This window comes from Moschus berezovskii, chromosome 1 (assembly GCF_049115385.1).
Source record: "Moschus berezovskii isolate FMDL1 chromosome 1, NW_MosBer_1.0, whole genome shotgun sequence".
NCBI lineage: Eukaryota > Metazoa > Chordata > Mammalia > Artiodactyla > Moschidae > Moschus > Moschus berezovskii.
In genome coordinates, this window is record NC_142460.1 from 78,261,958 (window position 1) to 78,285,704 (window position 23,747).

The window sequence follows — 23,747 nt, forward strand, 5'->3', positions numbered from 1 at the left end:
AAAAAGTAGAGACATTACTTTGTCAACAAAGGTCTGTCTAGTCAAAGCTATGGTTTTTCCAGTAATCATGTATGGATGTGAGAGTTGGAGTACAAAGAAAGCTGAGCGTCGACAAATTGATGCTTTTGAACTGTGGTGTTGGAGAAGACTGTTGAGAGTCCTTTGGACTGCAAGGAGATCCAACCAGTCCATCCTAAAGGAGATAAGTCCTGAGTGTTCATTGGAAGGACTGATGTTGAAGCTGAAACTCCAATACTTTGGCCACCTGATGCAAAGAGCTGACTCATTTGAAAAGACCCTGATGCTGGGAAAGATTGAAGGCAGGAGGAGAAGGGGACAACAGAGGATGAGATGGTTGGATGGCATCACTGACTCAATGGACATGAGTTTGCGTAAACTCCGGGAGTTGGTGATGGACAAGGAGGCCTGGCATGCTGCGGTCCATGGGGTCGCAAGGAGTCGGACACAACTGAGCGACTGAACTGAAGAAGGCAAAACACCTGTATTTGCAAAACTACAAGACAAAGATAAAGATGGGTAACAACACAAAACAAATAGAAGGATAAACCATGTTCATGAATTGGAAGAATTAAAATTGTTAAAATGACCATACTACCCAAAATGTGCTACAGCTTCAGTACAATCCCTAACAAAATACCAATGGCATTTTCACAGAATTAGAACAAATGTTCCTAAAATTTGTATGAAAACACAAAAAACCCCAAATAGCCAAATCTATCTTAAAAAAGTAGAACAAACCTGGAAGTATCATACTCCCTTATTTCAAACAGTACTATGAAGCTACAGTCATGAAGGCAATATGGTACTAGCACACAAACAGATACATAGATTAATGGAACAGAATCAGAGCCCAGAAGTGAGCTCACACTTATATTGTCAGTGAATCTACAACATAGGAGACAAGAATATACAATAGCAAAAAGACAGCAACTTCAATAAATTATGTTGGTAAAAGCTAGACTGCTGCTGCTAAGTTGCTGCTAAGTCGCTTCAGTCGTGTCCGACACTGTACGACCCCATAGACGGAAGTCCACCAGGCTCTCCCGTCCCTGAGATTCTCCAGGCAAGAACACTGGAGTGGGTTGCCATTTCCTTCTCCAATGCATGAAAGTGAAAAGTGAAAGGGAAGTCACTTTTAGTGACTTTTAGTGTCCAACTCTTAGCGACCCCATGGACTGCAGCCTACCAGGCTCCTCCATCCATGGGATTTTCCAGGCAAGAGTACTGGAGTGAGGTGCCATTGCCTTCTCCGAAAAGCTAGACAGCTATATTCAAAAGAATCATACTGGACTACTTTTTACACCACATGCAAAATTAAGCTCAAAATGGATTAAAGATATAAATGTAAAACTGGACAGCATAATACTCCTAGAAGAAAACATAGGCATTAAGCTCTTTGACATCAGTCTTAGCAATGTTTTTTTGACTCTGTCTCGTCAGGCAAGAGAAACAAAAACAAAAATGAACAAATGGAACTACATCAAACTAAAAAGCTTTTGTACAGTGAAGGAAACTAACAAAATGAAAAGGCTATCTACTGTTTGGGAGAAGATTATTCAAACAATATATCTGATAAGAGGTAAATATCCAAAATACATAAAGAACTCATGTAACTCACCATCAAAAACAACCCAATTAAAACTGAGAATAGGACCAGAATAGACATTTTTTCCAAAGAGCTAGAGATGGCCAACAGGCACATGACATCAGGATCAACATCGCTAATCATCAGGGAAATGCAACTCACAATCACAGTAAAATATCACCTCACACTTGAGAATGGCTCAATAGAATGGCTATTATGAAAGAAACAATGAAAAAATGTTGGTGAAGATGTAGATAATAGAGAACACTTGTGGAAATGTACAGTCACTATGGAAAATAGTGTGTAGGCTCCTCTCAAAATATTAAAAATAGATCCACCATATGATCCATAAATTCTGCTCATGGGTATATATCCAAAAAAAGTGAAAACAGTAATTTGAAAAGATATGTGCCCCTATGTTCACTGCATCATTAATTGCATCATTATTTACAATAGCCAAGATATGAAAGCAACCTAAGGTCTCATTAATAGATGAATGGATAAAATAGATTTTGTACTATGTACAAATCTGTACTATTTGTACAGATGTACTATTGCTAAGTCACTTCAGTCACGTCTGACTCTTTGCAACCCTATGGACCTAGCCTGCCAGTTTCCTCTGGAACCTGGATGGAACTCTGAACCTGCATGGAATTCTCCAGGCAAGAATACTGGAGTGGGTTGCCATTTATTACTCAACCATAAAAAGAATTAGATATTTCCATCTGTGACAACATGAGTGAACTTAGACTGTATTATGCTAAATGAAATGTCAGACAGAGAAATATCAGTACCACATGATTTCATTTATATGTGGAATCTGAAAAACAAAACAAAGGAACAAACATAACAAAATAAAAATAGTCATAGATAAAGAAGGTTGCCAGAGGGGATAGAGTGGGAGGATGAAAGAAACAGATTAGGGAGATAAGGATGTACAAACTTCCAGTTATGCAATAAATGAATCAATCACAGGTATGAAAGGTACAGTGTAGAGAATATAGTCAATAATTATGTAAACTTTTTATGGTCTAGATGATAACTAAACTTATTGTGGTGAACATTTTGTAATGTATATAAATATTGAATCAGTATGTTGCACACTAGGAACTAGCGTAGTGTTGTAGGTCTATTATATTTCGAAAACAAACAAACAAGTTCATAGTAAAAGAGATCAGATTTGTGGTTGCCACCAGCAAGAAGGTGGGGGAAGAGGGAATTAGATGAAGCTGGTCAAAAGGTACAAATTTTCAGTTAAAAGATAAATACTAGGGATGTAATGCACACCATGATAAATATGACTCTTTGCGACCCCATGGAATGTAGCCCACCAGACTCCTCTGTCCGTGGAATTTCTCAGGCAAGAATATTGGAGGGGGTTGCCATTTTCTTCCTGACCCGGGGATTGAACCTGAGTCTCCTGCATTGGGAAGCCCAATTAATGTGATACTTCACATTAACAGAATAAAGGATAAAAATCACATGATCATCTCAACACACTATAGAAAAAACATTTGACAAAATTCATCACCCTTTCATGATAAAAACTGAACAAATTAAGAATAGAAGGAAAGTATCTCAACATAATTAAGGGCATATATGAAAAGCCCATAGCTAATATCACACTCGACAATGAAAAAATGAAATAGTTACCTCCAAGATAAGGAACAAAGTAAGGATACCCACTTATGTCACTTCTATAGTACTGGAAGTCCTAGCCAGAGCAGTTAGGCAAGAAATAAAAAGCATAACAATCAATAAGGAAGAAGTAAAACTGTCCCTTTTGCAGATGGCATGATCTTACATATAGAAACACCCCCCTCCAAAAAAAAAAAAAAAACCCTGTTGGAACAAACAAATTCAATAAAGTTATAGGATATGAAATTAATAGACAAAAATTTGGTGTTTCTACATATAAATAACAAATTATTTTATTTTCCAAAAAGAAAATTAGGAAAAACAATCCCATTTACAATAGCATCAAAAGGACTAAAATTCTTAGAAATATATCTAACTAAAGAAGTTAAAGAATTATAGGTTATCATATTAAGTGAATTAAGTCAGAGAAAAACAGGTATTATATAAGATCACTTATATGTGGAATCTAAAAAAGTAATATAAGTAAATTTATTTACAAAACAGAATTAGACTCACATAGAAAACAAACTTATAGTTACCAAAGGGGATGGCGGGGACAGGGGGAGAGAGATAAAGTAGAAGTTTGGGATTAACATATATTCACTACTATATTTAAAATAGATCAACAATAAGGACCTACTGTGTGACTCAGGGAACTGTATTCAGCATCTTGTAATAACCTATAATGGACAAGAATCTGAAAAAGTATATATATATATATACACACACACACGCGTGCGTATGTATGAAAGTTGAAAATGTTAGTTACTTGGTTGTGTCCAACTTTTTGTGACCCCATGGACTATAGCCCTCCAGGCTTCTCTGTCCTTGTAATTCTCCAGCCAAGATACTGGAGTGGGTTGCCATTCCCTTCTCCAGGAGATCTTCCCAACCCAGGGATCCAACCCTGGTCTGCAATGCAGGCAGATTCTTTACCGTCTGAGCCACCATGAAAACCCACACATATATATGTATGTATGTATGTATGTATAGTATATATAAATGAATCACTTTGCTGGACCCCTGAACTAACACAACACTGTAAATTAACTACACTTACATTTTTAAAAATTTTTATTGGAGCGTAGTTGATTTATACTGTTGTATTAGTTTCGGCTGTACAGCAAAGTGGATAAGTTATACATATACACATACCCACTCATTTTTAGATTCTGGAGGAGGGCATGACAACCCACTCCAGTATTCTTGCCTGAAGAATCCTGTGGACAGAGGAGCCTGGTGGGCTATAGTCTGTGAGGTCACAGAGAGTCAGATACAACTGAAGTGACTTAGCACACACACATAGTTCATTTCAGAAACTGAGTGTGGCTCCGTGTGCTATATGGTAGGTCTTCATTAGTTCAGTTTTCAAAATGTTAAACTGAAAACTATAAAACATTAATGAAGGAAATTAGAGAAAACACAACAAATGGAACAACATTCCATGTTTATGAGTTGAAAGGCTTTACATTGTTAAAATGTCAATTTTAAAATTCTTATGACCAATCTGTCATTTTCAGAATTTTTTCCATCTTGTATTACATTTTTATGTCTATTTCCTAAACATATACATCTTGGCATAATTCTCACCTGTCTCTCAAAATCTCATTATCGATCCTCTTAATCCCTTCCATGAAGATGTGAATTATTAAATTGTTTAATTATAAACATACAATTTTGGGGATTTTGCTTTTTTTAGGCAGCTATAAGTTTTGATGAGTTATCCTTTCTGCTTATCTTTCCATGTAGCGTCTACCTGGACTAATTTTTTCTTTTTCATAGAATACTTCTTTTGAAAATATTTTAAAGAAGAATCTCAATATAATAAAATTTCTGAAATTTCTATGCTTAACAAAATTTTGTTTTCATCCTGTCATTTTATACTATTTTGCTAATAAAATTTAGGACAGAGTTCTTCAGTAGATTTTAAGAATTGAGGTCCAGCAAAATATCACCCACAAAATATCATCTACGTACTTGGTAGGGAAAAAAAATAAAGAAAGTTTAAAAATAAAGTGATAGAAAAAGATAAAACTGGCAAAGTCAAAGAATAATCTAACAATGATGTACATATGTTTAGGAAAATCACATATAAGAATGTTTATAGCATACTATTAAAAATAACTCCCTAAAATGGAAAACAAACAAATGTCTAGTAACAATAGTATAGATAAATAAATGTGGCATTTAAAGAATGGGATCATATACAGCAATGAGAATGATTGAGCCACAATTACATGCAATAACATGGATAAAATTTTCAAATTTACTGTTGAGTAAAAGAACCAAGATACAAATGAGGACATCATCTATGATGCTATTTATATGGTTCACAAATAGGTAAGTCTAGCCTATGATGTTGAAAGTAAGAGAGTGGTGGAAAGGTGGCAGTGACCAAAAGGGTAGTCAAAGAGAGGACAGGCTCTGATGAACATGGAATAGTAAGTTTTTATCTGCTTCTGGCTATGCACATATGTTCACTCTGTGACGAATATTGGGTGCTTATGATGTATGCATTTCACCCTGTGAACAACACATTTAATCAAAAAATTTAAAGTATTAAAAAAAATACCTTTGTAGCAATTGTTATAAAAGACAAAGTAGAGTTCAAAGTTATTTTTTCTTCCATATTTCGTGTTTTTTTAAATTTATTTTATTGGAGGCAGATTACCTTACATTAATATATTGGTTGGTTTTGCCATACACTGACACGAATCCGCCCGGGGTGTACATGTGTTCCCTTTCTTGAACCCCCCTCCCACCTCCCTCTTCCCCATATCCTCCCTCCAGTTCATCCCCGTGCACCAGCCCCAAGCATCCTGTATCATGCTCGAACCTGGACTGGTGATTCATTTCACATATGATAATATACATGCTACAAGGCCGTTCTCCCCAGTCATCCCACCTTCACCCTCTCCCACAGAGTCCCAATTCTTCCATATTTTGAAAGTTAACTCATTGCCTTCCTGCAGCCAGCGCTCCTCTGTGACATTTAAAGTCACTGTGATTCTTTTTCTTGGTGTCTCTACTTGGCATGTTTGAAGCTTTAAGAGTTTTCTTTTAGTTTCCTTAATTTGACCTTTAATTTTGCTATATGAGTTACCTTTCTCTTATGTATCTTGTTTGCCACTCCATGAATATTTTAGTCCTTTCAGTGTTTGTTTTTCTGGAAAAAAATCAGTTATTATTTTATTTACTGCCCTGGAATTTGCAGCCTTAAGTATAAGAGAAGCTCTGTCCCAAAACCTTGTCGTAGGTGTGGTGGTCGGGAAAACAGAAAAGGCTATAGGAATTGAACACTTCATTGATCTGTCTTTTGTTCGTTTTAAGAGCCAAGAACTCGTTAAAATAAGAAATATCCTCATCATCAATGCAAGTGGAAGAAAATTTCTCACAGAGGAAAAAAATTCCAGTCACATCGATAAAGGAGAGATCATTACAGCATTGATAGTTTAAATACATAATTTGATTCTGGATAAAAAGAAATACACATTTGCTTTGCAAATTGTCTATAGGTTAAATTCAGCTTCAAAATATTTGGGTTTTCCGCGATGGTGACTGGGGAAACTGTAACATTTCTCAAAAATCATTTCATACTTGCGTGGTTCACAATGCAGCCTGCCATTCCTCCGAGCACCACGCAGTGAGGCAGTTCCTGTCTGCCCACCTCCTCCTTTCCCTTTGTTTGTATAATGAAAACGGAAACGTATCTTTTCCCGAACACTTGCTCAGCCTTCCCAGTTGCAACCTCTGAAAACAGCTAAATGCTTTGAAGACAGGAAAAGATGAGTACTATCTAATCTCCCTTTACGCCTCAGCGTTGCGGGGTAGGGTAGGCGGGCAGAGGAGTAGGCGGGGCGGAGCCGGGACGGAGCAGGAGTTAGGCTGCGAATCCGCGGGGAGCAAGGCATCTTCGCTCCGCGGCACTGGAGGGGCTCTGCCTACTCTGACGTGAGATCCGTCCAGGGCTCTCAGCAGCAACCAAATAACCTGCGCGGCCAGGAGCGAGGATGGAGTGTCTGGTGAGCTGGGCCAGGAGTGGGAAAGAGGGCGCAGGGTGGGCGACTCCTCTCCGGTGGCCCTGGGGCGGTGGCGAGCTGCGAACGCTAGGCTGCGGCTTTCCCCTCTCAGATTCAGAGCTGGGATTCCTGCTTGCGCTTTCCTCTCAGTTGTGAACCTTGCAGAGAAGCGGATCTTGCCTTCCAAAGCGGGGTTTATAGGCCATACCTCCATTCCTGGGGTTGCGATTATCTGTCGCGGTAAACTGGAAACAGGATGCTGCCAGGTGCAGGCTCCAGAGACGCTCTCTCGGATCGATCACTGACATCCTTGGAGAGGAAATGGGCCTGGAGGCGGACGCTGGCTGCGTGGATAGAGGGTGCTGTATTGGCTCCATTTTGGTCCTGAAATCTGGGGTGCGGTTGCAGAATTTCAGGATCAGGCTGGCTCCTCTGTGATGCTCCAGCCTCTTTCTGCATCCTCTGGGCCTTTGCCGTGGGAAGCCAAAAGAATCGGATAAATCAGAGTTAAAACCCAGGGTATCCGTGAGAGACAGGCATTTTGTTATCCAGGATCTAGGTATATGACAAAATGAAGGAAGGAGAGGATTTTCATTTACATTGGTAACTGATATAAAATAATAATTAAAAAATCTAAATACAAGTAATGCCTCAAGGTAATTTTTTTGCATATGGTTTATTGGCTAGACTACACAGCCAGTTATTTCATTGCCTTCCTTAACAAAGAAGAATGGTGGCCTTCCAGCTAGTGTTTACTGAGTGCCAGGTGCTCTCAATCTTCACCACTGTCCTTCAAAGAAGGAGTTATTACCCAATTTTACAAATAAAGAAACAGGCAGACAAGTGAATTTTTCCAAGTCCATATGACTGTGGCAGCTTCAGGATTTGAACCTAGAAAATAGCTGCCAGATGGACAGCTGTCAGGTAAGACCCAGGTCTCTGGACTCTGGCCCTCTTGGCAAGGGTTATAAGTGGACTTCTCTATTTCCATTATTGTGTGATCTGATTAATGAATTTTTTAAGCAATGTAACACATACTGGCATTTACCATATCTTAAGCACTGTATTAAGTACTTTAAATGCTTAATTAATTCTCAGTAACTTTAGGGAGAGAGCAACTGGCCAGGTGGCGGTGGTCAGGCTCTCTCACTCCACTCCACTCACGTCCTACAGCTGGGCTCATTTGTGGTACTGCACACACACACACCATGGTGTGGTCCTATATAAGCACTACCTAAAAAGCTCTAGGAGAGTCAAGTTGAGTCAAATGTTGGTTGTTGCTGCTGTGTTATCCATTAGAGAATAAAGCATGTCTGCCTTGCCATGGTGAATAAAGAATGAATGCAGTTCCTATGACTCCTTGCAGCTTCTTCCAGTTTCTGCACTTATGCCTTGCCTACCCTGGGTTCAATGAATAGTGAGATACAGTGAGACAACTGGCTTAGTTGGCAGCATACGCAGCAGGTAGAGGAGCCTGAGGCTCCACAGAAGAGTCATCAGGGAAGCAGTGGATGGTTCACCTGGTAGCACTGAAAAGGTATTACAGGAGATGAGTTCCCATTTGCCAGACAAGGTGGCATGGACTGCCACTGGCACCATGGGGTGACTTTTCCTGACTGCCCTGAAGGTGAATATGGATAGTGCCATGATGCCATGCAGGTGTGTAAGTTGCAAAGAGAGAACTAGAGCAGTGTCTGCATACGCTGGAGTAAGAGGTGAGTGGCCTTGATGAGACCGCAGGTCCTATTAGCAAGGCCCATTGGGCAACTGAGACCAGAGCAGCAGTTTAAGCACCTATAGCAAGAGATATGGGTGGTTGCATAAGCTGGTGATATGGGTTATGACCCTGAGATAGAATAGTGTAGTGTAAAAGCTGTGTCTTTTGATGTAGACTTAGAACAGTGTACTGAAAAGGCTATGTCCTCAGATTTAGAAAACTGTAATCATGTTGGTGGGCTGTGAACACCCCAAAGATCCCCGCTTTGAAGGGGTGGGCCCGGCACTTTTTGGGGGGGGCGGTGTTGGTGGGTCCTAAATGAGAAAATCCTCAGGGTTAGAGTTGCCCCTGTGGAGGTTTCTTGCCAAGGGAATATCATGGAAGATGGGCACGTAGATTGTGTGGCGAGAGACCCTGAAGGGGTGGAATGTAGGGAGTGAACAATTGGCCAGGTGGTGGTGATCAGGCTCTCACCTCACTCCACTCAAGTCCTACAGCTGGGATCATTTGTGGCACTGTGCTCATGCATCATGGTGTGGCCCTATATAAGCACCATCTAAAAATCTCGAGGAGAATCAAGTTGAAGCGAGTTGCATTGAATTGCGTGGTCATTGTTGCTGCTATGTCAGCCATAAGAGAGTAAAGCCTGTCTGCCTTGCCACGCTGAATAAAGAATGTCTGCAGTTCCTATGGTCTTTGTATCTTCTTCCAGCATCCCACTCACGTCTTGCCTACCCTGGGTTCAGCAAATAGTGAGATACAGACAGTAACCTAACGATATATCAGCTGATTTAGTGTGTGTTTGTATCGATCACTTTATAGGAGCTTTACATATACCATCTCATTTGACCTTTTTAACAAAGAACTATTTTTTTTTCTGTATCTCCAAGAGGTAAAATGATTTGTCTAAGCTTACACACCTAGTATTTGTGCTAGCCTGAATTCAAATTAGCCAGAAGAAATGTGTGCCTAATTAATGGCAAGACTTTCTAATTCTTTTCACCTCAATCATTGTGCTTCTGTTTCTTAAATGTTACTGTCTCCCAGTTCCCACATCTTGTGTTTTGGTGTGTGTCTGCTTTTTCTCTTATCCTAAAATACAGATTTTTACTCTGAGAGCTAAACTATTTGCATTCCTCATCACAGGCTTTACTAGAACCTGGATTTCCATGTGGCATGATGGTGTGCAATCAGAATGCCAAAGAAAACTTCTGGGTTCAGAAACCAAAATTTTGAAATAACAAGAGCCTAAGCATTTGAGTTTTAAAAGCCTAAATGATGAAAGACCAAAGACAGGCATTCATCCCAGAGAAAGCTGATGGGAAGAATACAAGGTGATGGAGGAAGCAGCTTTTCTGACCTTAGTTGGGAGAGCAAAGAGAGACTGATTAGCATTGGTTTGTGTCCTGAGAAGGATGCTCTGTGCCTGGCCCCAGGAGTGGGGAGTTTAGGAGGATGGTGAATAGAACTACAGGTAGGTGCTGAAATCACAGAACAGAAAACAGCTGTGCCTTGCTTTCCTAGGGGCAACTGTGGGAAGAGGCAAGCCTACCCACCATGGCAAGGGAACAGTAAAACAGAGATGGATAGATAGATGGGAGTCTAGTCAGAGACCCTTGTATAATTCTCCTTTGTTCAGCATAGGAAGGATCCAGGAGCACAGAATCCGGAGAACTGGGAAACATGAGAGAACACCCTGTAAGCACAGGATTTAATTGCACAAACTAATGATCAGGAGAATGACTGGAGGGGAGCACAATGCCAAGATGGATAGATGGTTGTAACCAAGGATTAATAGTCCTGTCCAATGGCTTGGCGTTCCCAAGACTGGATGCAGTGCCAGAGACTGGGACAATCGTGAAGTGACAGTCGATTGAACTATCAGACAGAGATTATGTAACATCGACTGAAATTTAGTCTCTACCTCTAGTTAGATTAGCAACATGAAATAAAATTGAAGTTCAGTTAAAGAAAGATACAGAGAAATCTACATTTCTTAAACACCTCAATTATAGAAAAATATAGAAATATAGGGAAAAATTACCTTACAATGAACACACTAATGTAGACCAAGACTGTGGGACTGCTGCAGATTAAGATTACTCTTAATCTGTCTCCATTCCACTCTTCATTTTATAGCAAAATGATTCCCAGAGTAATACTTTCTTAAATACCACAATGATTTGTTTAAAAAAAAAACACACACAAGGCCAAGGATTTCTGCCCAGATACATGAAAATAAAGCAAGGGGGAAGAAAAAATGCCAAATACTGGTTTTAAAAGGTACAATTGACGTAAATTGTGCAGAATTTGCAGGAAAATCTCCCTCAGCAAACATCAAGGCATGTTCTGCAAAGTGGTTACACCTGAGTTACATTTTTAATATTAACAGATGTGGATTATTTGGGGAGTAAACGTTCTTCAACATTTGCAGTCTGTGTTTTCTGGGTATATTTTTGGCATTTTGTTTTCTCAGCAGTCTTGACAGTGGTGGCTTTGGGAGTACAGCCTCAAATTGCTGGGAATGGCCATAACGAAAGAACCACATGGCTGCTTTTCCCGTCCCACCCTAAGCACCCTTTGTTATTTCTTCCATTTATAGTCCCTGGTTCTGCTTCCACAAAACCAAAGGCTCCCAGTGGTTAAAACTTTTGCTGCTATTTTTCCTGATACAGCAATTAGATTGAAGCTCCCTTAGCTTTGTCCACATTCAAATGCCCATTTCTGTACTTGCTCTCTGTCTTCAGGTGTTCAGAAGGCTCGTCTGTCATCTATCTACCTTCCAACTGATTTGGTTCTTGGCAGCACTGATGTTATGCAGGGCACAAGGTAAAGATACTCAATTCCCCTGCGTGGAATTCAGGAAACACAGTTTCTGGAGTGGACATCTGACCACTCTTGTCTGTGCTGTGTGCATTTGTCTGCATGAATTATTTAGCCATGTAATTCGTTTGGAAGACTGGGAGTGGTTCTTTCTGCTTTACACTTTTTTAAAAAAAAATCTTTAATATTAAGAAACTTTTCATAGATAAAACCAGACATGAAAAAAAATGCTTTCTGAATTAAGACATTTTTTACCTATCAAAGTGAATAATGTTTAATAATTCCTTACGTGTGTGAAGACATGGGAATGCGTGGTGGAGCAGGAATGAATTTGGCCTCTAGGGCAAGTAATCTGGCAATAAGCCTTAAAACTGGGTGTATCCCTCTTTCAGAAAAATATTAAAAATAGTGAAATATGAAAGCTACATGGGTTCACAGTCTATTATATAAAACACACCTATGCTGTCCACTTATCTGCTGAATTTCCTACTTCTGCCAGACCTTTCTCCTTGGTTCCATAGGAGACCACACCTCACTTACTGCTGGCCTTTTATTACCTTTTGTGTGGTGTGTTCTATGGGCTTGTCTGATAGCTCAGTTGGTAAAGAATCCGCCTGCAAGGCAGGAGACCCCAGTTCAGTTCCTCGGTTGGGAAGATCTGCTGCACAAGGGATAGGCTACTTACTCCAGTGTTCTTGGACTTCCCTCGTGACTCAGCTGGTAAAGAATCCGCCTGCAATGCGGGAGACCTGGGTTCAATCCCTGGGTTGGGAAGATCCTCTGAAGAAGGGAAAGTCTACCCACTCCAGTAGTCAGGCCTGGAGAATTCCATGAACTGTATAGTCTGTGGGGTTGCAAAGAGTCGGACACGACTGAGTGACTTTCCCAACAATGTGGTGTGTACTGTAGTCATCAGCCTTCACAGGGGTACAAAATGGATGCTTCACACCATGTATCGTTCAGGATTTATAAACTGGGGGACCCTAAATGGAATTTCATATAAGCAGAAATAATTGTAAATTTTCCATTAAATTATTTCTTGCATAGTCAAAGAGAAAAATCACCCTAGAAGTTAAAACTCTGGTTTTGATACCTTTTTTTACTCTCTCTTCTAAAAGCAGCAATTTATTCAAATCTATGCTCTGCTCTCAGCAAACCTTTAGGAAACCCCATCCTAACAACAGCTATTCCCCTAGAACTTTTTGCAACTATCAAGAGTGTACCTCACTAAAATTGGAATTTTGGAACACTTGACAGTTCCAGTTTGTATTTGTTGCTATGCCCATCTTTTCGTTCTTGATGTTGTAGAGCACATATTCTTTTTTTCTAATTACTCTAGTCATTTTATCTGTATTATTAGTCTTAAAAAAACAGATTTTGATTAAGTCTATTTTGTGTACTATTTTATTAATTTGTGCTTTTAACTTTATTAATTCACTCCTTTTATCAACTTTTGGTGTGTGGGAATTTTGAAAGCATGTAGCTATTCATTTTTCAATCTTTCCTGTTTCCCAATAAATTAAGTTAGGATTAAATATTTCCCCCTGAGAACTGCTTTATAAGCCTCTATAGATTTTAATATATGATATTCTTATTGTCATTCATAGTGATTTATAACTTTTGTTATGATTTCTGGTGTGACTAAGGAGACAAAAATATGTAAATTTCTAATTTTATTGCATTATGGACCTGGTTCAAGATCATTTTTTTTTTATACTACTTTAAGTTTAATTTGGGCTTCCCTGGTGGCTCAGAGGTTAACGTTTCTGCCTCCAATGCGGGAGACCCGGGTTCGATCCCTGGGTCAGGAAGATCCCCTGGAGAAGGAAAATGGTAACCCACTCTAGTATTCTTGCTTGGAGAATCCCATGGATGGAGAAGTCTGGTAGGCTACAGTCCACAGGGTCGCAAAGAGTCGGACACGACTGAGCGACTGAACAGAACAGAACAGAACAGAAGTTTAATTTGGGGGTATGTTTCACACGTGGTTTGAAAAGCGTGTATGTTGTCTTTTGGGTAAAGGTTTATAAATACATGCTTTTATGCACATATTACATGTACATGTATCAATATATGTTTTTAAAGTCTTCTATATCCTTGTATTTGATTTTATTTCTTTACTTATTTTTTAAAAGATGGAAGTGAGAATTCTGAGAGAACAATGAAAAATTCTCCCATTATGATTATGGGTTTATGCATTTTCCTTTGCAGTTCTATTAGCTTTTTATATATATCAGAGTTACGTTGTTAGGCACATGTAGGTTCATGACAGATACATCTTATTTCAGATTCCTCCTTTTATCATTTTGAAAAAATACATTTTTGTTTCTTACAGTATTTTTGTCTTCCATTTCCCCTTCTCTTTCCTTTTAAAAATCTTACTTGGACTAATATTGAAATATCAGTCTATCAGTATTTAATCTTGTCTGCATTTTTAACCCTTCCAATTCTGGAAGAATTCTATGATCTGGTCTTGCTACTTACTAATTTATTCTTCAGTGACACTCATTCTGCTAAGGCAGCCAGATTGTGAAAAGAGTTTACATTTCTCATTTGATACATCTCTAGTTTCTACTATTTACAGTGCTGGTTCCTTTTCACACTTAAGATATCACATTTGTTCATGTAAAAATGTTTATTTATTCATTTGTAGAGTTTATTATTCCTCTGTCATTGTGTTAGCTTACTCAGATGTTTGTCTATTTGTTATTGTATTGAGATTTCCCATTGAGTCATCTATCATATCAATATGAGTAGCCAGCATTGGAGGGGGAAGAAATTATTGCCATACCTTATATTCTATACTACATTCAGTAAAAATGGGGGACTGTGTAGATTGTAATTTGGTTGTCAGAGCTCTCTGGTACTGTCAGCCTCCTGGAGCATTGTCCTGTACATCTCTCTGTCCATGTTCCTATATTTACCACCGCTTCCTGATGGCACACGTCACTACTGCTGCCCCTTCCTTTTCAGATGTGTGTGTGGAATGTATAGGGCTGCTGTAACTTCTTCACTTAAACTAATCACTGCATATTGTCCATTGGCCCTTTCTTATTCCTAGCTGTTACTGTTCCAGGCATAAACTCACTTGGTGATACTTCTATCCTATCTGGCAGTTTCCATCTTCAACCTCACTTCACCTAGTTTCCAGCCTACAGGGATTCTTCATGTAAATTCTGGTCACTGGGAGTTTGCTTTCTTATTTTTCTGCTCTGCTACTCTTAAAGACTGAACAAACATATTTGAACTTATATTTCTCTAGCAACATCAGGAAGGTAGGTAAATGTTGTTTTCTTTTTTTGTATTTTTCTTTCTTTCTAAACATGCATTGTTTTTTTAATCAAAAATGTTTATTTGTGTATGTATTAAAATATAAAATGTTCTTTTATGATTCCATGATGAAAGTGGTGACCCAGGATGTAAGAGGGATGCTGAACACACCTGCTTCTTTAAGATGCTCTCTGCAAAATCCCCAGGAAGTTTTGATTGTGACATGGCAAAAAATCAAGGCTGTAAGCCCAGAAAACATGATCACCTACAGCGAGAACCATGGGGTTGTAGTCCAGCCTGCCTACAAGGACAAAATAAACATCACCCAGCTGGGACTCATGAACTCAACCATTACCTTCTGGAATACCACCTTGGAAGATGAGGCGTGTTACAAGTGCCTCTTTAATACCTTTGGTTCTGGAAAGATCTCAGGAATAGCATGCCTCACTCTCTTTGGTGAGAGTCTCTGAGAATACATTGTCCTTAGCTTAAAATGTTATTTTGAAGAATGTTTGAAATGTAGTGGTAGTAGTACCTAGTCTTTCAGGATCCTAGCCCCAGAAAGGTTCATTGGAGGACACTTGACCTTTCATGTCTACTGTGTAACTGTAGTTATGGTTATTTAGAGAGTTCATAGAACTATGTTGAATCTTTGCCTGGAGTTATCTTTGCCCTGAAGAATACTGTTGTCAACAAGAGTAAACTAAGGACCGTAGTGAGGATAAATTCTCCCTAAGTAGTGCTATGGTTTGGACCTGGCATTGCCATTAGGAGTCATGTGACCCTAGAAGAGTCCTGTCCATAGTGTACCAGAGTTTATTTATCTGCACCATAAGTGTGAAATAGATCATCTCCGAGGTCCCTAAGAGCTTTCATATTTTTGAACCTAAGGACAAAGCCAGATTGGGCTAAACTGGAGCCAGTTATGGGGGTCCCTCTCATTTTGCTTCAGCAGAGCTTTCGCAAAATTGATAAGCAGCCCTGCAGCAGAGGTTCTTCATACCCAGTGCCTGCTAGGGACTTAACTGAAAAATAAACATTCTTCTAAAATCTAAGAGGCTTAGTTTGACAAGATTCCTTTCCTGTTAATTGATGCTTAGCTGGGATCAAGAACTGAGGATTAGGAATAAGGGGTAGCTTTGGAGGATGCACACTTGGTGGTGGTTTTAGAAGGGAAAAGCCAAACTTGGGGGTATTGGGAATGTTAAAATGAGAGTTTGAACACACCAAGAATATTGGACAAGGGATAAGGAGAGGCTCAGTAAATAATGCAAGGGAGGTAGGACGACACCAGATAACACGTTTCTTTCACTTATTTTGTCCATGAGTTGTCTCTGCAGGATCTTGCATCAGGCTTTTCTTCTTGATTTCTATTTCTTTCATTCCTTTGTCTCCTTCTGTCTCCCTGTTTTTCTATGTCTCTTCCCTCCCCCAACCCTTCCTCCCTCTTCTTTTTTTTTCTCCTTTGCTCTTTTTCCTTCCCTCCCTCCCTCATTTCCTTTCACCCTTCCTTATTTCCATCATTTTCTTCCTTTTCCTTCTTTGTGTCATGTTTTTCTCATTGCTGTTTCCTTTCTCTGTTTTGTTCATCACAGGGTTGTATAGGCCAGTCTCCACCCTGCTGTTCAGAGAATTAGACAGGAAGAGAAGGCCCCAGTTTGGATTGGATGTGCCACATTATCTCTCTAGCTCCCACTGTCTTTCTTTACTTCTTCTCTCTTGCTCCCTTTCTTTACTCATTAATCTTTGAATAATTTGTATGCCTGAAACGCAGACTCCTCTGTCTTCTAGCTGGTAATTCTGTAGTTCTTTTCCACAATGACACTTTCCAGCCATAAGGTAAAGCTTTCATCCAAGTGATTTTTTGATACACCAGAGAACCCTGCTAGCCAGGCTGGCCATTTCAGCCATACTGGCCCTCCTTTACTTTTATTTCTCTTCCCCCAGGGCTCACTGTTAGTAATCTGGGCACTCTGGACAGAGCCACAGTCCTCCTATAGGCTCATTTCCTCCAGCCTATTCCCACCCACCCACCTCTTGAACTTCTAAACACAGACAAGCTTTTATTTATCACTGCCCTTTAATTTTCTTGTGGGCTCCAAAGCCAACCATAGAAAGACGTTTGCATTGGCTCAGCAGAAATAAACTGTATATTCCAAGGAAAATGAGCTCATTAGTCAAGGGACTTTTGAAAGGGAACAGGGTACAGCTGACCTAAAAATGTCCTTTTTTCATAAGCTATTTATTTTCTGTTAACTCCATAAGGTGATCTCCAAGATCCTTACAACTGTCATTCTGTGATTTTTCTGACGACTAATTGTGAATACCTAATTTGCATTTTATATAGGTATTTCAAACAGGGACTTTCTAAGTCTGCTCCATGCCTCTTATTCCCTGGCCCAGTTCCAAACAGAAAAAGGTTTTTTCTAAGTGGCAGCCCCTCTACAGGCTCTCTGTTCTGAAACTGCTCTGGTTTTCTGAGGCGTGCAGACCACCTGTGTGGAGGTGCTGATTGATAGTTGTTGTCCAACTACTTGAGAGGGATACCCAGAAGAAGGCACAAATACTGCATTGCCCACAAAAGAGAAAAGAATAATTATTCTCTGCACTGTTTGGGAGGAAAGGTACCCTCTGTCCATCTAGCTAATTCTCTTAGAGACAAACTCCATGGAGGATCATTCTTGTCACAGAGTTGTATAGTCTAGTCTCCACCCTGCTGTTCAGAGAATTAGACAGGAAGAGAAGGCCCCAGTTTGAATTGGATGTGCCACAATATCTCTCTAGCTCCCATTGTCTTTCTGTAAAGATCTTTCTCTCATCTCTCTGAGGAGAGTGTGGGACTCACACCAGATTTTATAACTGATGGCAGATCATTTTTTTGTCCCAGTACAGCCCACAGTATTCCTTCACTATAAATTATCTGAAGACCACCTAAATATCACTTGCTCTGCCAATGCTCGCCCAGCCCCTATGATCTCCTGGAAGGTCTCTGGGTCAGGGATTGAGAACAGTACCGAGATCGTCTCACACCCCAATGGAACAACATCTGTCACCAGCATCCTCCAGATCAAAGACCCCAAGAGACAGGTGGGGAAGGATGTGATCTGCCAGGTGCTACACCTGGGGACTGTGACCGACTACAGGGAAACTGTGAACAAAGGTAAGAGAGTTTTTCTGTGGTCGCATTTGTGGACACACACCTGCAAGGTGGTGAATGCTCTGCAGAGCCCCTTGGCCTTTTAGCAAAGAAGCTGATAAGGCAGAGAATGGGATATAAGTAGGGGAAGAAAAATAGAGTTGAGGAAACCAATATAGCCTGTTTTATTGCTTTGGCAATTGTGGTATGTTGCTCACACACTGAATGCTTTTACTGAGATCCATTCCATTGACTTATTCTTCTGTGCTCCTGAGTATTTGTTATGCCAGAAGTGTGACAGCAAGGGCTCAGTCTCCAAACACAGGGAGCTTCCTGTCCAGGAAAGAATGCAGAAGGAGCTGGGTAGTTGTGAAAATGCAGGTTAAATGCTTCAATAAGAAAGCTATGGTAGGAGTTTGGGGTTTTTGAGTAGGAACCACCCGTTCTCCTTGCTTGACCCTGCAACAAACCATTCTCTGATGAAAAAAAAAAAAAAAGAAAGCTGTGGTATAACATGGGAAGGTTGAGAATGCAGAGAAGGAGCATCAGTGCAGTCTGGAGGGATTACAATGTTTTCCTGGAAGAAGTCACATCTGGCACGAAACCTTTGCATCATCGACACTATGGGAAAGGGGCAATAGATCTTTTAGGAAAGAGGCCAATCTGAGTTTTTCCAACTTCATTTTAAAATAAATTGCCTCCTGCACAGGACCTCTTTTGCTGTCTTATATTTCCATCTAAACTGCTATCTCTGGATCTCATTGATACAAAAGGTAAAGCTGATGGGAGAGAGAATAAGGAAAGCAGTGGTCTTAGAGACAAGACACTTCAGTGACAACAGCCATAGTTTCCTTTCTCTGCGTAGTTTTGAAGCACTAACTCTGGATGAGGCACTCAGTTAACAAGCCTCCCTATAAAAAGATACTGCTGCTTTTTTCAGGGTACGTTGTGAACCCCGAAAAGTGTATGCCTCACTGTCATGTGCTCAGTTGCTCAGTCATGTCCAACTCTTTGCGACCCCATGGACTGTAGCCCACCAGGGTCCTCTGTCCATGAAATTTTCCAGGCAAGAATTTTGGCACAGGTTGTCATTTCCTACTACAGGGGATCTTTCCAACTCAGGGATCAAACCCATGTCTCTTGCATTGGCAGGAGGATTCTTTACCACTGCGCCACCTGGGAAGCCCAGGTAGTCTCTAATGAACATGTCCTGTAGTCATTTCTGGGGTCCTTGAAAAAGCAAACTAATCAAAAAAGTAAACATTTAAGTAAATTTGGTCAAGATGTTTGTGGTGTTAGATTTGGACATTTATGACAAGATCCTCAGATTTCGCCAAGGTGAAGGGTAAATTTCCCTGAAAAGCAAGAATCTGAAAAGGAACATGTCTTCTTTTCCAAGAGTGCCAAAATTGACTTATTATCATTTATAACATTTATATATCATTTGTATAATATTTGTTTATTCTGCAAGCATTTACTAAAAATCTTTCACACTTAAACCATTATGTCAAGTACTAGATCTATTGAAGACAAATCTGAACTCTTAACTAGTGTCTAACACTGGTGAGACCAATCTGAAGGTGCTCAGTTAAATTATAACATGACAAATCCCATTATAAAGGTATGGAGAAGATTCCAGAGACTCCCAAATCAGACAATGCTTTTTCTGACTTTGTATTACACAGTGACACTGAGGAACTGATATTTAGGCTAAGTTGCATTTACTGACTACGAGAAAGAATAACAAAGACGTTGATTAGAAGGAGCACAATTAAAACATGGAGATAATTATTCCTGGAGGTTGGAATCGTGAGATTCGTTATTTTTCCTTTATACTTTTCTATATTTTCCAAAAATTCCTCAATAAACATATTACTTCAGTGGACAGTATGGCAAAGAGTATGTGCTTTGAAGGCAAACAGATCTCTGACCAGGCCTTGTTCTACCAATTACTATACTAATTTGGGTCTTACCCAACTTCTCTGAGCCTCAATTGTTTGTTTTTTTAATCTGTTAGATGATGGTAATAATACCTAACTCTTGAGCTATTTTGAGGATTAAAGGAGGTAACACATTCAAAGCTCTTACTACATAGTAACCACATAAAACATGTTAATTACTATTATTATTGAAATGCTATTAATATGAGGTCATGAATGTAGACCTTTATATACTTAAGAATAATTTTCATCAAAAGCACAACTCTAGTAAAAACTCATTACAACTATCTCTTTATTACTTTTTGCCTCTATAGCTTCCACTTATCACTAGTTTTTCCTTTTCTCCCATCAATATCCACAGGCTTTTGGTTTTCAGTTCCACTGCTGTTAAGCATCGTCTCCTTGGTAATTCTTCTGGTCTTAATCTCAATTCTACTCTATTGGAAACGTCATCGGACCCAAGATCGAGGTGAGTCCCATGGGAAGTAAAAAGAAGGGAAAAATTATTTTTTAATGACAATCCAGGGTTCAAATGAAGATATAAATAAGGGATGAGTGTTTAGTCATGTCTGACTCTTTGTGACCCTGTGAATTGTAGTCCACCAGGCTTCTTTGTCCGTGGGATTCTCCAGGCAAGAATACTAGAGTGGGTTGCCATTTTCTTCTCCAGGGCATCTTCCCAACCCAGGGATTGAACCTGGGTCTCCTGCATTGCAAGCAGATTCTTTACCATCTGAGCCATCAGGGAAGTCCTAAATAAGGCGTGATAACTGTGAAATTAAAAGACACTTGTTCCTTGGAAGAAAAACTATGATGAACCAAGACAGGTTCATAAAAAGCAGAGACATCACATTGCCGGCAAAGGTCTGTACAGTCAAAGTTATGGTTTTTTTAGTAGTCATGTATGGATGTGAGATTTGGACCATAAAGAAGGCTGAGCACTTAAGAATTGATGCTTTTGAACTGTGGTCCTGGAGAAAACACTTGAGAGTCCCTTGGATTGCAAGGAGATCAAACCAGGCAATCATGAAGGAAATCAACCCTGAATATTCATTGGAAGGACTGATGCTGAAGCTGAAGACCCAATACTTTGGCCATCTGATGGCGAAGAGTCAGCTCATTGGAAAAGAACCTAATGCTGGGAAAGATTGAGGGCAAGGGACGGGGACAACAGAGGATGAGATGGTTGGTTGGCATCACTGACTCAATGGATATGAGTTTGAACAAACTCCAGGAGACAGTGAAGGATAGGGAAGCCTGGCGTGCTGCAGTCCAAGGGGTCACAAAGAGTCAGAAATGACTGAGTGACTGACCAACAGGTCAGCTATCCCACTGAAGAGACTATGAACTTGTCCAGTGAGATCACCAACTGAGTCGTGCTTTCTATGTTATATGCTCACTATGGCTCAGACACTCTAGGCAATACACAGGGGATAACAACTGCATCATGTCATCCTGCCCTTATACACTGTTAATTTCTTTCCATCTCCTACAACATCTATCACCGTGCCTTATGTATACTCACTAAATGTTCATTAAAAGAATGAATGACTGAATGGAAAGTTAGATTTTCAAAGGGATTTTTTCTATTCCACTTTTTAAAAATTGAGTACCTCATAGATGCTGAGTCTAAACATTGTGAAAGAATATAAAACAAGAGACACTATCAAACAAGAGGCGTCAGCCAGAGGGGAAGAATTAAATTTCTTTGGTTTCTGAAGACACTGCATAATTTATTAAAGCTAATGAAAAGGTGCAGTTTATGTAGTATGTAGTGGGAATTTTCTAGGATGAAGCAGTGCTATGGGAGTTTTCTCCTCCTCCCATGACTGACAGAAAGGGGAGGGAAACTGTTCACTTTGAGTGTTACTTATATTTCTATTAAAAGTATCACTCATGTGCTACCTTTTTTCCTCTCTTTATGTCTCATAGACTAATATCTTTCATGCTGTAAGCTTTTTGAACATTTAATTTTGCATAGTTCAGTTCAGTCGCTCAGTCATGTCTGACTCTGAAACCCCATGAATCACAGCACGCCAGGCCTCCCTGTCCATCACCAACTCCCAGAGTTCACTCAAACTCATGTCCGTCGAGTCGGTGATGCCATCCAGCCATCTCATCCTCTGTCATCCCCTTCTCCTGCCCCCAATCCCTCCCAGCATCAGGGTCTTTTCCAGTGAGTCAACTCTTCGCATCAGGTGGCCAAAGTATTGGAGTTTCATCTTTAACATCAGTCCTTCCAATGAACACCCAGGACTGATCTCCTTTAGGATGGACTGGTTGGATCTCCTTGCAGTCCAAGGGACTCTCAAGAGTCTTCTCCAACACCACAGTTCAAAAGCATCAATTCTTCGGTGCTCAGCTTTCTTCACAGTCCAACTCTCACATTCATACATGACCACGGGAAAAACCATAGCCTTAACTAGATAGACCTTTGTTGGCAAAGTAATGTCTCTGCTTTTTAATATGCTATCTAGGTTGGTCATAACTTTCCTTCCAAGGAGTAAGCATCTTTTAATTTCATGGCTGCAGTCTCCATCTGCAGTGATTTTGGAGCCCCCCAAAATAAAGCCTTATATAAACACTAGATGAATTCTTGTGATTTTGTAAGAAAAACAACAAATCATCAGCATCAGTGACCATTTGCAGATGTAGATAAAAGGATTTGTTCTGTAGGGGACAGGAGATTGCAAATCAGGTAGTCTTATTGCACATAAATTTAAGCCCATAGAGCTCCTTGTGCTCAGTCACTCAGCTCTGTCCGACTCTTTGCGACCCCATGGACTGTAGCTTGCCAGGCTCCTCTGTCCATGGATTATCCTGGCAAGAATAGTGGAGTAGATTACCATTTCTTTCCCCTGGGAATCTTCCCAACCCAAAGATCAGGGATTGAATTCAGTCTCCTGAGGCTTCTGCATTGGCAGATGGATTCTTTACCACTGAGCCACATGGGAAGCCCTTAGCTCTCTGCAAAATGTCAAAGGCAGAAAGCCAAACATTTTGCTTTTCTGGTTAGGAACTGAAGTTGACTTCCTTCTCTTAACACAGTTAACAGCAGGCCTAAAATTAGAATCCTGGTCTCTTGACCTCTGCTGGAATATTCTTCCAGTAATGGTTTCCTGACTTGAAAGGCACAGTTGTTAATTGTGTTTATTTCAACCTGTGCTTGCTGATATTGCTCTATACTTCTGTAAATGTATAAGCAGAAAAGTATGACATGTTCAAATTAATTTTAAAATGTCCCCTTGAACAAGAATCTCATAATACAGTCCATTCAAGCCCAAGGAAAATTTCACTAGAAAGGGACTTTTGCAAAATAATTGTCCTTTGTTTATTAAGTCTCGTATTTTCTGGGAAATAAAATTGTTCAATGCCTTATTCAGTTGCTGAAGTGAAGAGAGTCAGCTTAAGGTTATTTGGTCCCATATACTTAAATAGCTAGTAAAATCAAGTGTCAGCTATGCTGGAGACAAACTCTCAAGGCTGAGAAAATACAGGTTTGTTAAGACCAAAAGTTAAGTAATCCAAAAATTTGGAAGAAAAGGAAGAAAATCATCAAATATAGTGACTTTTTACAATTTCTTTAAGTAAAAAGTTT

The 23,747-nt window shown here is 39.8% G+C and overlaps 1 protein-coding gene across 4 annotated transcripts in view; it reads left to right on the top strand.

Annotated features, from left to right (window-relative positions):
• Positions 1–23,747, top strand: part of CD200 (CD200 molecule) — a 40,950-nt gene that overhangs the window by 13,327 nt on the left and 3,876 nt on the right. Inside the window, exons 1-5 of one of the 4 annotated variants that reach the window (XM_055422069.2) lie at positions 6,833–7,266; positions 11,728–11,809; positions 15,209–15,529; positions 17,961–18,233; positions 20,511–20,618. In XM_055422069.2, coding sequence (XP_055278044.1) covers positions 7,255–7,266; positions 11,728–11,809; positions 15,209–15,529; positions 17,961–18,233; positions 20,511–20,618 — 796 coding nt within the window. In that variant the 5' untranslated portion in view covers positions 6,833–7,254. Of the gene's footprint in view, positions 1–6,832; positions 7,267–11,727; positions 11,810–15,208; positions 15,530–17,960; positions 18,234–20,510; positions 20,619–23,747 lie in introns of those variants that run through there. The other 3 variants (XM_055421997.2, XM_055422145.2, XM_088836886.1) reach the window with 3 other exon arrangements.